This window comes from Perognathus longimembris, chromosome 11 (genome assembly GCF_023159225.1).
Source record: "Perognathus longimembris pacificus isolate PPM17 chromosome 11, ASM2315922v1, whole genome shotgun sequence".
Lineage (NCBI taxonomy): Eukaryota > Metazoa > Chordata > Mammalia > Rodentia > Heteromyidae > Perognathus > Perognathus longimembris.
This window is the reverse complement of record NC_063171.1, coordinates 17,810,891-17,826,432: the sequence shown is the minus strand read 5'-3', so window position 1 is coordinate 17,826,432 and position 15,542 is coordinate 17,810,891. Positions and strand designations below refer to the sequence as shown.

Sequence of the window (15,542 nt, the reverse complement as noted above, 5' to 3'; positions counted from 1 at the left end):
TAGGCAGGCATTCTACCACTTGAGGCACTCTGCAAGCCCCTGAAGATACTTTTTGGGTAAAGATGGAGGAATTATAACTAAGGAGGCAGAAGAAGGGTTTAGGAGGTTGTATTATTGTTGCTTTGGTTACTACTGTTCTCAGTACTGGGGCTTGAACTTAAGGCTAGGTTGGTGCTCTACTCCTTGAGCCACCCCTCCAGCCCTGTCTTTTTGCTTGTTGTTTTTTTTTTGCTTGTTATTGCATCTTATGAACTTTTCTGTCCAGATTAGTTTCAAATCTTTTCTCTCTTAGCCTCCCTATAGCTAGGATTACAAGTATGTCTTGTAGATGAAAAAGACTCACTGAAAGGTAATCAAGGAAGCAAAATAATCCCATTTTCCAGAAAGTATTGGTAGATAAAACTATTACTAACCTCATTATTGATACTCCCCCTTTTTTTTTGGCCAGTCCTGGGCCTTGGACTCAGGGCCTGAGCACTGTCCCTGGCTTCTTCCCGCTCAAGGCTAGCACTCTGCCACCTGAGCCACAGCGCCCCTTCTCGTCGTTTTCCATATATGTGGTACTGGGGAATTGAACCGAGAGCTTCATGTGTAGGAGGCAAGCGCTTTTGCCACTAGGCCATATTCCCAGCCCTGATACTCCCTTTTATTATCACCTGGCAAGAATGCTACAGGAAGGCAAACAGTTAATTTCCTATTAAAACTTTCATTTTTAATAGGGAGGAATTGTTTAGGGACAACTGAAATGAACCTTTCTGGTTGGTTAAGTGATACAAATCTTTGAACCTCCCCTGAAGTAGCCTAAGGTCAAAGAGAACAAAGGGGTATTTGGGGCCCAAAGAAGAAAATAAAAATACTTAGAAGAATTTCAAGAGTTTTAGGAAGTTCTGAAGATAAACTGTGGCTTCTTTGACACTTTTTTGTTGTTGTTGAGAAAACCTTGATGATATGTAGTCAGAATTTTTTTTTTTTTTTTTTTTTTTTTGGCCAGTCCTGGGGCTTGGACTCTGGACCTGTGCACTGTCCCTGGCTTTTTGCTCAAGGCTAGCACTCTGCCACTGGAGCCACAGCGACACTTCTGGCCATTTTCTATATATGTGGTGCTGGGGAATTGAACCCAGGGCTTCATGTATCAGAGGCAAGCACTCTCGCCACTAGGCCATATTCCCAGCCCACGTAGTCAGATTTAGAGTCAGCACTATGAGTGTAGCTTTATTGGTAGAAAGCCTGTCTAGCAAGTATGAGGCTCTAAGGTCAAACTCTAGAACTGAAAAATTAGAGGAACTTAATGAAACTCCTTGATGCAGTAAACACACACACACACACATATTAAAGAAAAAAATGGTAGCAAAGTAAATCAGGCTTAAATAAGGGAGCAGGCATCAAAAAGGAGGGGAAAAGGGTAACCAAGAGAATGAATAAGGATGAACATGGTCAACATAGTTTCTCTTTTGCCTGATTGATTACAGTCCTCTAGTTCCTTTTGTTTTGTTCAACAATTATAAGATGAGTATATTTAGGACTGAAAACCCTAAACAATTTTACTCACACTTTTCATGAGTAGAATGGGGCTTTTCTATTCTGTGGGCGTTTTATCATCTTAGGGGACCATTAGCAATGTCTAGTGACACTTGTCAAGATGGGGAGTGTGAGTAGTGCTACTGACATCTAGTGGTCAGAGTCCAGTGATGCTACTAAACATCCTACAATGTACAGAATAACCCCTCACCCCCACCCCAAATGTTAGTGTGCTTCATTCCTAATACAATGATTCTTTTCATTTCAGAATTTTGAAGCACCATGTTCATCAGTGTCACCTGAAAGTATTCAAGATACAGATCAAGAGGTTACTTATTTACTTTAAATACTTTAATGAAATTCAAACAGTTCTCACTTTTTCTTACATGAAACGATTTGTACCTTTAAGAGATTAAAAAGCCGTATCTATCTATCTGCATCTATTGGTAGATACATATATATATATATATATATCTCAATGTCTATACTGATTTATAGATATCTATAGATTGTATGTATCTATGAAAGATCCAGGAAAGAACTATGTATAATTATATATGAAGCAAAATGCATAAAGGATTGACAGAAAATTTATTAAGTATGATACCAAATATTCAAAGATTTCCCTAACATCTTTACTTGCTGGTATGAAAAGAAATTTTCAAAGTGTTTAATTGTAGAAATGGTTTAATTTTCTTTTTGCAGCATGAGTTGTGCACTGATTAGAGATCCTGAATTTTTCTCAAGTCTGTCTGATATTAAACAGCTCTCATTGAAATCACACAGTAAAATTATCTTGCAAACTCACTAACATTCCCCAAACCTCTGCAACCCTCTTATTGTTCTGAGCCAGATTTCATGAACCCTGAGTTTCATGTTTTTCCGATGATTTCTTAGTAGAAACTTGATAGACCAATTATGCTATGAGATCATTTAGTAGTCTTATTTAACAACCACCAAAAAGTAATAGATTAAAAAGTGTTACCTGTGGATTTTATATCATCTGTATATTTTCTTATTAATGAAGTAAACACTTTGGTTTTGGGAACAGAGGAATCTTTTTCAGTAGAACCATAGTCATAATAATGATTAGTAGTACTAATACTTATTATATAAAACTACTCTGCTTCAAATAATTGTAATTATAAGCTAAGGTATAGTAGATGTTATTCTCCTAGTCAACATACTCATCTACTTAAATGTTTTAGTGCTTTTATTTATTTATTTTTGTTTGTTTTTGTGCTGCTACTCTTGCTTGAGCTCAGAGCCTGAAGTCTTCCTCAACTTACTTGTTCACTGCTGGCTCTGTACCACTTGAACCATGCTTTGCTGGTTAATTGGAAATGGAGTCTTCAGGACTCTTTTGCCCAGGCTGATTGTAAACTGATTCTCTGTGTTTCAGCCTCTTGAGTAGCACTAGGATTACAGTTGTTAGCTGATGGCAGCTGGCTGTGTGTGTGTGTGTGTGTGTGTGTGTATGTTAAATCCTCAGCACTACAAAAGCAAAATGAAACAAACCAGAGACTAGATTCACAAAACACTATTGATAACTTTTATTTGTGACAGTTGTATTTTTCTGTCTTGAGGGTCAATACACCTGGATAGATGATTTCTCTCTTCTTTAAAGCTACAATATATCTTTATTACTTTATGTCACAGAAAATTAGGGAAATTCTTCTTTGATGTAGTAAGGGTCTTACGATGTATTTCACCTTTGATAGTTCATAAACATCAGCATAAAGAAAATTGGCTCTTAAAGTACTTTGAAATGAGAATGAAAATAAGAATGGATTTACTTCCAGATGTGCACAAGGCTCTCTGCTAACAGTTTTACAAAGTTAATTTTATTCAGTCCTCAACAAAGCCTGACAGGGATTAGATATTTAATATCCCCCTATGTAAATGAGCAGTTGAGACCCAAAGTAGTTAAATAATTTGTTTTCTTAATGTTGTAGAATAAGAGAAGGAAATGTACCGTGCTGTCTTCATATTTCTATGAATTTTTAAGTGATTGAACCTTTTCTTATTAATCAGCAAAGTTAAGTAACTCAAAATATCTCATTGAGGTCTTTTATCATTTAGATGCAGATAGTAGAAGAACTCCATGCTGCACGTGTGGGGAAAAGTGTGGATTTACCTGTTGTTCCACCTTCTGGAGAGTTAATGAATATGGAAATTGACTTAATGGAAGATGATGTACATTCTTCTGCTGGTATTCCCTATACATTAATGTTTATGATGTCCTCTTTTTGCCCATGAGTTAATATTGTACACACATTTAGTTTTTACTTTATTTAGATGAAGAGTTATATTTTGTTCATATGAAGTGAAGTATGGTGTATTTCTTTTAGGTTTAGGAATCAGGTCTAATATTGGTTTTACCATTTGTTTTCTTTATATCTCACGTTATTAGACAGAAGTAATTCTCCTCTCTTTTGCCAAATAAACAGTAATCAGAGTTTTCCTGTTCTTGGCCATTAACCACAACTTTTAACAGTTTCAACTAAGTAAAACACTGATCAGCTATAAGGCAGATTGCCTGGAGGTATTCCTTTTTTTTTTTTTTTTTCTTTTTGCCAGTCCTGGGGTTTGAACTCAGGGCTTGGCTTGGACACTGCTTCTGAGCCTCTCCTCTGCCACTTGAGCCACAGTGCCACTTCCAGCCTTTTCTGTTTATGTGGTATTGAGGGATGGAACCCAGGGTTTCATGAATGCTGAGCAAGCACTCTACCACTAGGCCATATTCCCAGCCCCTATAGTATCAAAACTTTAGTCATTATACACATCTGTTATCAAGTCATCATGGAATTCTACTTTTTTCTTTTCTTCAAGCAAATACTGCTTTGGACAAAAAACTTCTAATTGTTATCGACACGAATGTTCTAATGAATCACCTTAAGTTTGTGAAAATTTTGAAGACAACAGAAATACCAGGTATTTACAAAGCATACTTTAAAATTCTAATTTTTTTCCTTGAATTGTTACTTCATATGTAACTGTGATAATGAATTTTTTCTCATATGTATCTTTGCATGTTTGCTATTATACATATTAAAATCAAATTTTTAAAAAGAGATCCTTCTTAGATTAACTTAGCAATCTAGTACTTACTTTGTATTTTTTTTATTATTTTTATTGTCAAAGTGAAGTACAGAGGGGTTACAGTTTCATATCTACCTTCTATAATGGTGTTTGTTGTAATTCAAAGTTATTATGAAATTTTAATTAGGAACCTCGGTTATAGAAATTATGTTGTACACTTTTTTGTTCTCTAGTTGTAGTTATTTAAGACATGTTGGTTGGTTTCTAAGAAATCTTTCTATTTTTTAGGATTTGACAGACTTGTATTAATAATTCCATGGGTTGTTGTGCAAGAGTTAGATCGTATGAAGGAGGGAAAATTACTAAAATATGCCCAGCACAAAGCTATACCTGCAATTCATTTCATCAATGACAGTCTCAAAAGTCAAGATAGAAAATTATGGGGTCAGTCATTACAACTTGCATCTCAGAAACTTTGTGAGTATTTTCTTTCAAAATGCTTGCTTCCTGGTGGACTTGTTTGGGTACTGACTAATTATTAGAAGGAAATAGATCAAAGCTCTAAAATATGTACATAGTTGTTGGAATTTGAAATGGAATGGGTGTTTTAGGATTCCTTTGTGGTTTGTTTTAGGATTCCTTGGTTTTTATTTACTTTCTGTTTCTCCTAGACTTTCACTGGTTATGCCAGTATTTCACATAAAGTAACTATATAGTACTGTATGTATATACAACTATATTACAGATCTTTGTTTTTTTAGGGAGGTCGGATTGTGAGTTTGAACTCAAGACCTTATACTTGCTAGGCAAGCATTTTAACCACCTGAACCTCAAGACCTCAACCATTTTTGCTTGAGTTTGTTTTGCAATAGGGTTACACTTTTGCCTGGGACTAGTATTGGATCTTGATTTTCTTACCTAACCCTTCTGAGTATCTGGAATTACAGTATGATCAACTTCTCCTGGCTTGTATGATGAGATGGATATCTCACTAACATTTTGACTAGGCTGGGCTTCCACTTTGTTCTTCTTATACTCTTTATCTCCCACTATCTGGGATTCTAGGCATGAACCATCAAACCGAGCATATATTTGCTAGTACTTGGGCTTGAACTCCAGGTCTCATTTTCTCTCAACTTTTTGGATTTTGGCTGTTGCTCTGTCATGTGAGCCACATCTCTATTTCTGCCTTTTGCTGGTTAATTGGAGATAATCTCTAGGATTTGTCTTCCTGGGTTGGCTTTGAACCATGATTGTCAGATCTCAGCCTTTTGAGTAGTTAGGATTCTAGGTGTGAAACACTGGTGCCTGGCCTCTTTTATGTCGTTTTAAGAGCTGAGAAGTCTGTGGTTAAGTGATATCATCAGTGTGTGAATATCAGAGAGTACCTACATGAGTATAATAAGAGAAAGTTATCGGGGCAGGGGATATGGCCTAGTGGTAAGAGTGCTTGCCTCGTATACATGAAGCCCTGGGTTCGATTCCCCAGCACCACATTTATCTAAAATGGCCAGAAGTGGCGCTGTGGCTCAAGTGGCGGAGTGCTAGCCTTGAGCAAAAGGAAGCCAGGGACGGTGCTCAGGCCCTGAGTCCAAGGCCCCGGACTGACCAAAAAAAAGAGAAAGCTTTCCCTGGCTTCTAGATGTAATAAGATGAATAAGACTGCTGTCAGTGTAACACAATATACTGTTCTAGAATTAACTTTTTTGTAAATAGGACAACATTCTAAATTATAATAAAACTTAGATATAGAAATCAGTAAGTCATTATCATTATGAAGTATTATGTATTATATTTGCTATATGACTGGCAGCACAGTAGATTTATTTATACCAGCATTACTACACACTTGAATAATGTATTATATTATGAATAACTAGGTAATAGGTATTTTCCAACCAATATAATCTTATGAGACTACCTTGTATCTATGATTGACTAAAATATCATTCATTATATGGTGCTTTATATACATATTTATTGCAGAGTGGGTGGTTTTCTATTTAAAAAAATTAAGAAATATATGCTAAAAATGGAGAGAAAAATACTATAAATTGGGACCAAGGTCAAGGCTCATTAACTAAAATTAAAATGTTTTGAATCAGTGTGTAGGAGATTCACCAAGAGCTTAAATCTGTGTCTGAATCCAAACTCTAGAGACTGTCATCCAGAATCAATCTGATGTGTGGTCCTGAAATTAACAAGCACTGAAAGAATTGTGAGACGGGTAGATTAATAACCTATGATAAACACTGTCTTTGGTACTGTCTCAACACTTAACAATATTTTCACAAAAGCTGAAGGTTTTTTTTTTGTTTGTTTGTTTTTGGCCAGTCCTGGGCCTTAGACTCAGGGCCTGAGCACTGTCCCTGGCTTCTTCCCGCTCAAGGCTAGCACTCTGCCACTTGAGCCACAGCGCCGCTTCTGGCCGTTTTCTGTATATGTGGTGCTGGGGAATCGAACCTAGGGCCTCGTGTATCCGAGGCAGGCACTCTTGCCACTAGGCTATATCCCCAGCCCTGAAGTTTTAGTATATGTTTTAAGGCATAAAGATGCTATAGGATACCCTTTTGGCAACTGATTAGCATTTGTTAGAAATTAGTTTTTGTATTCTTCACCTAGGACTCTTATTTATTCCCTTCCCTGTGCATCTCTATAGTTCTTTAGAGGTTGACAGAAAGCAAACACAAAAATAGTGACTTGTTACTATGAGAGCAAGTTGCCCATTCGTTTATATATCTCTTAAACTGAGATAATTTTAAACGTATACTTATATAATTTATTTACACTGTGTGAATAATTGAATTGTGACTGAAACTCATAGCTTTTAGTTTCTTTTTTTAAAATTTATTTATTAATTAAACACAAATTTTGGGGGGCTGGGGATATATGGCCTGGTGGCAAGAGTGCTTGCCTCCTATACATGAGGCCCTGGGTTCAATTCCCCAGCACCACATATACAGAAAGTGGCCAGAAGTGTCGCTGTGGCTCAAGTGGCAGAGTGCTAGCCTTGAGCAAAAAGAAGTCAGAGACAGTGCTCAGGCCCTGAGTCCAAGCCCAGGACTGGCCAAAAAAAAAAAAAAAAAATGTTTTTTGACAAGGTGTTGTGCAAAAAGGGTACAGTTACATAGTAGGGCAGTGTGTACATTTCTTGTGATATGTTACACCCTGTTTTTCTTTACCTTCCCTAGGTCAGGTAGACATTTATACAATACACAATGTACCAAGAACATATACAGTAGCCACATGGCCTACGCCCAAGAAAATTTGCCTAGGGTTTTAAATGTAATGTCGACATTAGACAATATGTCGACAGTAGTCTTATATTAACGTACATACATAGCTTTTGAGTTATTGTATTCCACTGAGAGGTCAATTTTTGATCTTTATATGTTGAGTAGTTGTTTGGTTTTAGTTACATAATGTTGGGTCGCTGACCCAATCCTGTGGGAAATACCATTTGACAAGAAGTTTTAGGTTTCACAGACCTGGTCTCTACTGTCTCTCTGTCACCCCAGCTTAATATCTTGGGACCTGCTGTTCAAGATAGATGCCTAGGAGTGGTATGGCTGGGTCATAGGGTAGGTCTATATTGAGCTTTTTGAGAAACCTCCATACTGTTCTCCAAAGTGGTTGTACAAATTTGCACTCCCACCAACAATGGAGAAGGGTTCCTCTTTCCCCGCACCCCCTCCAGCATTTGTTGTTGCCTGAGTTCAGGGTATCGGCCAATCTAACTGGGGTGAGGTGGTATCTCAGGGTTGTTTTTATTTGCATTTCCTTTACTACCAGGGATGTTGAACATTTCCTCATATGTTTCTTTGCCATTTTTATCTCTTCTCTTGTGAAGTCTTTCTTTAGCTGTTTTGCCCATTTCCTAATTGGTTTATTGGGCTTGGAGGGGCTTAGTTTTTTGAGTTCTCTGTAGATGACAGATATTAGGCCTTTGTCTGTTGCTGTACTGGTAAAGATCCTTTCCCATATGGTTGGCTGTCTTTCTATTTTGGTGGCTATGTCCTTAGCTGTGCAGAAAGTTTTTAATTTGTAGTAGTCCCATTTGTCGAGTCTCTCCCCTATTTTTGTTGTGCCCCTGGGACTATATTCAGGAAGTTCCTTCTTGTGCCTGTAAGTTCTAGAGTCTTTCCTACTCTGTCCTTCAGTAGTTTCAAGGATTCAGGTCTGATATTGAGGTCCGTGATCCATTTTGAGTTGATCTTGGTGCATGGTGATAGGCTTGGGTCTACTTTGAGTTTTCTGCATATGGCTGCCAAGTTCTCCCAGCACCAGTAGTTGAAGAGGCTATGTTTATTCCATTGTATGTCTTTAGCTCCTTTGTCGAATATCAGCTGACTGTAAGAGTGCGGTTTTATTTCTGGGTCTTCAATTCTAATCCATTGGTCTTGTGGTCTGTTTTTATACCAATACCAGGCTGTTTTTGTTATGATGGCCCTATAGTAGAGCTTGACGTCTGGTATTGTGATACCTCCTGCACTGCTTTTTTTGCCTAGAATTGCTTTGGCTATTCTAGATCTTTTGCTGTTCCTTATGAATTTATGGATTGGTTTCTCTATTTCAGTGAAGAATGTAACTGGGATATTGATAGGTATTGCATTAAATTTGTATAACAATTTGGGCATGGCCATTTTCACTCTATTGATTCTGCCTGCCCATGAGCATGGGAGGTCTTTCCATCTCCTTGTGTCTTCTTTGATTTCCCTTATTAGATTTTTATAGTTCTCATTAAATAGGTCCGTCACGTCCTTGGTTAGGTTGATCCCTAGGTACTTTATTCTTTTTTTGGCTACTGTAAATGGAATTGTTTCCATAATTTCCTTTTCTGCTTGTACATTGCTGGTGTATAGAAAAGCTGCTGACTTTTATGGATTGATTTTGTATCCTGCTACTTTGCCAAAATGGTTTATTAGGTGTAGGAATTTGGGGACTGAGTTTTTTAGGTCGGTCCTTCAGATATAAGATCATGTCATCTGCGAATAGGGATAGCTTGATTTCTTCTTTGCCGATGTGGATCCCTTTGATGTCCTCCTCTTGCCTTATTGCTATGGCTAGGGATTCCAGCACTATGTTGAAAAGAAGTGGGGAGAGTGGGCATCCTTGTCTTGTTCCTGAGTTTAGGGGGAATGATTTAAGTTTCTCTCCATTTAATACGATGTTAGCAGTTGGTCTGTTGTATATGGCTTTTATTGTTTTGAGGAATGTTCCATCTATTCCTGTTGTCTCCAGAGCTTTTAATAAGTATGGATGTTGTATTTTGTCAAAGGCTTTTTGGGCATCGACTGAGATAACAATGTGATTCTTGATTTTAGTTCTGTTTATGTGGTGAATTACATTGATTGATTTACAGATGTTGAACCATCCTTGTGACTGTGGATGAAGCCTACTTGGTCATGATGTATAATTTTCTTGATCAGTTTCTGGATCCTGTTAGCTAATATTTTATTGAGGAGCTTTGCATCTGTGTTCATTAGTGATAGTGGTCTGTAGTTCTCTTTTTTTGTTGGGTCTTTGCCTGGTTTGGGAATGAGTATGATATTAGCTTCATAGAATGAGTTTGGTATTTTTCCCTCTGTTTCTATTTTGTGGAAGAGTTTGAGGAGTATTGGTATTAGCTCCTCACTAAAGGTTCTATAGAATTCGTTGGTGAATCCATCTGGGCCTGGGCTTTTCTTTGTTGGGAGGTTCTTGATTACCCCCTGTATCTCGCTGTAAGTTACTGGTTTATTTAGTTGATTTATTTCTTCTTGGTTCAGTTTGGGCAGTTTATACTTCTCTAAGAATTGATCCATTTCTGTAAAATTATTGTTTTTTACTGAGTAGAGGTTCTGGCAATAGTTCCTTATGATTGCTGGAATATCGTGTGTACTTGTTGTAATTTTTCCGGTGGAGTCCCTGATTTTACATTTATGAGTCTCTTCTTTTTTTGGTAAGTCTTGCGAGGGGTCTGTCAATTTTATTTATTTTCTCAAAGAACCAGCTTTTAGTCTTATTTATTTGTTGATGGTCTTTCTATTTTTAATCAGATTTATCTCTTCTTTAATCTTTGTGAAATCTCTCCTCCTAGTCGATTTAGATTCGGTCATTTCTTGCTTCTCCAGTTGTTTTAGTTTCATCGTGAGGTCATGCACCTGCTCTGCTTCCATTCTTTTAATGTGAGTGCTGAGGGCAATGATCTTGCCCTTCAGTACTGCCTTATTTGTGTCCCATAGGTTTCTTTGTGATGTATTTTCATTGTCATTGTGGCTTATGAATTCATTGATTTCATCTTTAATTTGGTCTGTGGCCCAAGTGTTGGATAGCAGTGTGGGGTTTAGCCTCCAAGAATGTGTATAGCCTCTGGTAACAGTGGTTATTGAGGGTTACCTTTAATCCACTGTGGTCAGATATAATACATGGGATGACGTCAATACTTTTGTATTTGCTGAGTTCCTTGTGTGGGCTATGACATGGTCTACTTCGGAGTATGATCCATGGGCTGCTGAGAAGAAGGTGTATTGGGTCTCTGTAGGGTGGAAGATTCTGTATAGATCTGTCAGATCCATTTGGGATATGGTGTTACTTAGGTCCTCAGCTCCCTTGCTAATCCACTGGGTGTTGGATATGTCTATTGGAGAGAGTAGGGTATTAATGTCACCCACTATGATTGTGTTTGGGTCTATCTTGTTCTGTAGTTCTGTGAGAGTTTGCTTGACATATGTAGGGCCTCTTTTGTTCAATGAGTATACATTTATCACTGTGATGTCTTGATTCTGGATTTTTCCTTGTATTAAAATGTAGTGACCTTCTTTGTCTTTTTGAGTTGATTTTAATGAGAAGTCCAACTTGTCTGAGATCAGGATGGCTACTCCTGCCGTTTCGGTAGGTGAATTTGCTTGGAAGATCTTGCTCCATCCTTTCATTCAGAGCCTGTTTTTATCCCTTGCTGTAAGGTGGGTCTCTTGTAGACAACAGATGGCAACTTTTTGTTTGCAGATCCATTCTGCCAGTCTGCTCCTCTTTATCGGAGAGTTTATACTGTTTATATTCAAAGAGATCAAGGATAAGAGTGTTTTTGTCCTTTGGGCTGTTTTTCCTCTTTTTTTTTTTCCTTGTCTTTAGTGAGCTGCTCTTTCTGTTGGGCTCTGGCTATTGTAGTTTCTTTCTGTTTCTGTCTGTGTGTCCTGTACGATTTCTGATGGGTGGGATTCCCCTCTTAGAATTCGCTGTAGGGCTGGTTTTTTATTCACATACTCCTTTAGATCCTCTTTGCTATGGAAAGATCTGGTTTTCCCCTCGAATATGAACTCCAGCTTTGCTGGATATTTTATTCTAGGTTGGCACTTGTTGGCCTGTAGAACTTGGATGGTGTTCTTCCATTCTCTTCGTGCGTGGTAGGTTTGTGTGGAGAGGTCTGCTGTTATTCGGATCCTCTTCCCATTGTAATAAATTTCTTTCTTTGCTTTGGCTGCATTCAAAATTTGCTCTTTATTCTTGAGATCTGAAGTCTTGAATATTATGTGCCTTGGCGTAGCTTTTCTGGGGTCTGGTCTGCCAGGTGTCCTATAGGCTTCGGTTACCTGGATGGGTCCCTTGTGAGATTGGGGAAGTTTTCTGCAATAACTTTATTGAAAATATGTTGAAGCCCTCTGCTCTGGTATTCGGCTCCTTCTTCTATTCCACGCAGATTATATCTCTTGTCTTTGTCCACTAGCTCCTGGATTAGTCTGCCCTGGAGCTTTACCATTTCTTGGAGTGTAGTAATTTTCTGGTTCTTATCGGCTGCATCATCGTCCAAGAGAGAGATTCTGGCTTCAATATGGTCAATTCTTTGTGCTGTGGATTCAATTGAGGTATTTATAGATGTCAGAGAGCTATTCATGGTTGCCAGATCAGCTCTGATCGTGGAAGTTTCTTCCTTTAAAGAGTTGTATTTTAAATCTATTTTTTCATGCATTTCACTTCTCAGGATTTTAAGGTCTTCTTTAACAGAGGTTTGCACTGTATCCATTTTTGCTTCCATTTCTTTCTTGGCTTCCTGGATGTCCTTCGAGACTTCCACTCTAAACTCCTGGAATTGTTTTCTGATTTCATTTCTGAGGCTTTCCATCATTTCTGGTAACATGGCCTCAGTTGTTTTTATTCTCCATCTCCTCTTCAGTCGTGCTGCTTTTTTTTTTTTGGCCAGTCCTGGGCCTTGGACTCAGGGCCTGAGCACTGTCCCTGGCTTCCTTTTTGCTCAAGGCTAGCACTCTGCCACTTGAGCCACAGCGCCACTTCTGGCCATTTTTTTGTATATGTGGTGCTGGGGAATCGAACCCAGGGCCTCATGTATATGAGGCAAGGCTCTCTTGCCACTAGGCCATATCCCCAGCCCCAGTCGTGCTGCTTTTGGAGCTGGCAAGTTGGCTTGCCCTTTGACGAAACTCGTTATATTTCGTTGTGATTTGCGCATCTGGTGATCTGTGGGTGGCTTCCCTGGTTTGACTTTGTGCTGGTTCCCGCTGGTCCGTCAGTGGGAGACTTGTATGTGTCCTGGCTCTGGGTTTGAGCCGGGCTGTTGATCCTTACTGCCCAATGGGTGAGCATGACCATCTCGGTTGTTGCTGGGGTGGTCACCCTCCCTGCACTTGGGGGTGGGTAGGTTCTGTGTCTTTCTCTGCGGGACAGTGTCCCGCTGCTGTGTTGTGCTGACCCTAGTGTGCCCCTGGTGGGGGTTTGCTGGTCGCTGATTCAGCATGGCATGGAGGCTTTTCTCTTCTTTGGTTCTTTTTTCCACTCGGTATCTTGATCAGAAGAGCTCACCTCTCAGGCAGTTCGCCCTCCTGTGTGGACCTCTCTGGGGCCAGTGTTGTTGAGGGGTGCCCACCCACTTGTGGGAAATACGCCAAACTGAGTGTGCACCGCCGCTGGGGAGCTCTGCCCTCCTGTGTGGGCGCACCTACCACAGCGGGCACTGCCGCTGGGGGGCCCTGCCCACCTGTGCGGGGCACACCTACCAGAGTGAGCCCCGGGTTGTTGGGGGTGTTCTTGTGCCCTCCTGCGAGTCCGCTGTGGTGGGTGGTATGTGTGTGCCCCAGTGGGATCAAGTGTCTGGGCGCAGGTTAGCGCCCACAGACTGCGCCTCCGCTGCGAGGGCGGCGCGTGATCGGACCCAGCTGTCCCTGCTGGGCTTTTATTGCCCACCAGCGAGCCTGTAACTTTTGTTGAAAAAGTCCGCGAGGCCCAGGCGCGTCAGGTGGGGCTTCCAATGCCTGCCGGTCCCCGGGCCCCTGTTGGGAAGGGGGCGTGGCCGGTGCAGCCGGTTCAGTCTCCTCTGCTGCCTTGGCACTGCTCCGAGCACCTCCCCTGCTAGCTCCTGCGTCTTCCCAGAGTCTGAAGGGACCTTTTGCGGCCTGATTTGGGGGTTCTTTGTTCCCTCGGGGTGGGGAGGGGGAAGGAGGGAGTTCTAGCTTCTTTGTAGGGTTTGGGTCTCTGACAGCTAGTCTCCCACTGGGGGAGGAGGCAATGGGGAACTCACTGGTCCTGGATTGTGTATGTGTGTCCCGAGCCACCGTTGGCCCTTCAGGGGTGGGATGCAGTAAACAGTTGTTTGGTGGTGGCAGCCCCGGCTCTTCCCTTCTGCACCGCTCGGTTCCCCTGCCGCTCACGTCCGATCCCGGCCGTGGGGTCCCAAACTTCCCATCACCACCGTCTGTCTAGGTCCGCACTCCCCCTGGGGTCCGTGGAGTCCCACTGTCTGGACTCTGCGCTCCCAGCGTGACTTTTAGGCAGTTGGTCTGCCATTCACTGGGTCCCTTTTCCCAGCCTGGCCCTTTTTGGGCCAGGGTCGGTGGGTGAGTGGGGGGGGTACCCTGGAGATTCTCCGGCTCCGTGCAGGTTATAGTCTCTTCTTTGTTTGTTCCTTTTCATTTTCTGCGTTTCTCCACTGCTTCTGGCTGCTGTTTTTGCTGGGTTCTTGAATGGGGTGTTGGGTGCTGGAGTTCCCAGCTCACTATTCAGTTGGAGCGAGTTGGGGTGCCTCCCTACTGTGGTGGCGCCATCTTCCTCCCCCATAGCTTTTAGTTTCTAGTCTGCAATTTAGCCTACAGGGTCACATTTTTTTAAATTTACTGCTAGACATATTCTAGTCCATTTTAGTAGTAAATAAATTATTTACTTAGTTATTGAGCAACAATATGCTATGTGAATTTCAGAACTGGAAGTTACTAAGGCATATTTTACTACTTTTTCTTGAAATTTTTTTTGTCAGATACATTTTAAAAATGGACTTAGAGCACCTTTGCCCTTCAGGAAGAAGATACAGAGATTTCCTACATATTCCTCACTCCCACCTGTGTAGCCTCTATCATCATCAGTACCCTCACCAGACAAGTAAATTTATTACAGTTAGTGAACATACATTGATATATTTTACTCATAGGCAGCACTTTATATTAGGTGTTAAGTGTATACTATATGCATTTAGAGAAATAATGACATTTATCATTACAATATCATAAAGTAGTTTCACTGCCCTTAAAGTTACAGATCTTTTTTTTTTTTTTTTGGCCAGTCCTGGGGCGTGGGACTCAGGGCCTGAGCACTGTCCCTGGCTTCCTTTTTGCTCAAGGCTAGCACTCTGCCACTTGAGCCACAGCGCCTCTTCTGGCCGTTTTCTAGATATGTGGTGCTGGAGAATCGAAAGGGCTTCATGTATACAAGGCAAGCTCCTTGCCACTAGCCCATATTCCCAGCCCCAAGTTACAGATATTTTTAATTGGTAATTTTTAATTGTTTCTATGAAACCTAGATTTCTCATCTGTTTATTGACAATTGCCTTTGCTAAATTTGCAGATGGATTGAGTGATGAAAACAATGATGACCGAGTACTAAAATGCTGTCTTCAGTACCAGGAATTATTCCCATGTTCTCTTGTTATTCTATGCACGTGAGTTTCATAGACATTTTATTGTTTTCTCTTGTAAATTTTTTTTATTGTATAGGTGATG

At 40.3% G+C, this 15,542-nt stretch overlaps 1 protein-coding gene across 6 annotated transcripts in view; it reads left to right on the top strand.

Moving 5' to 3' along the window:
- The window catches only part of Swt1 (SWT1 RNA endoribonuclease homolog), a 71,235-nt gene that overhangs the window by 13,815 nt on the left and 41,878 nt on the right, over window positions 1-15,542 (top strand). For all 6 annotated transcript variants that reach the window (XM_048356904.1, XM_048356903.1, XM_048356905.1 and 3 more), the window contains 5 exons: window positions 1,787-1,846; window positions 3,601-3,730; window positions 4,351-4,452; window positions 4,849-5,037; window positions 15,388-15,481. In XM_048356904.1, coding sequence (XP_048212861.1) covers window positions 1,787-1,846; window positions 3,601-3,730; window positions 4,351-4,452; window positions 4,849-5,037; window positions 15,388-15,481 — 575 coding nt within the window. The remainder of the gene's footprint in view (window positions 1-1,786; window positions 1,847-3,600; window positions 3,731-4,350; window positions 4,453-4,848; window positions 5,038-15,387; window positions 15,482-15,542) is intronic.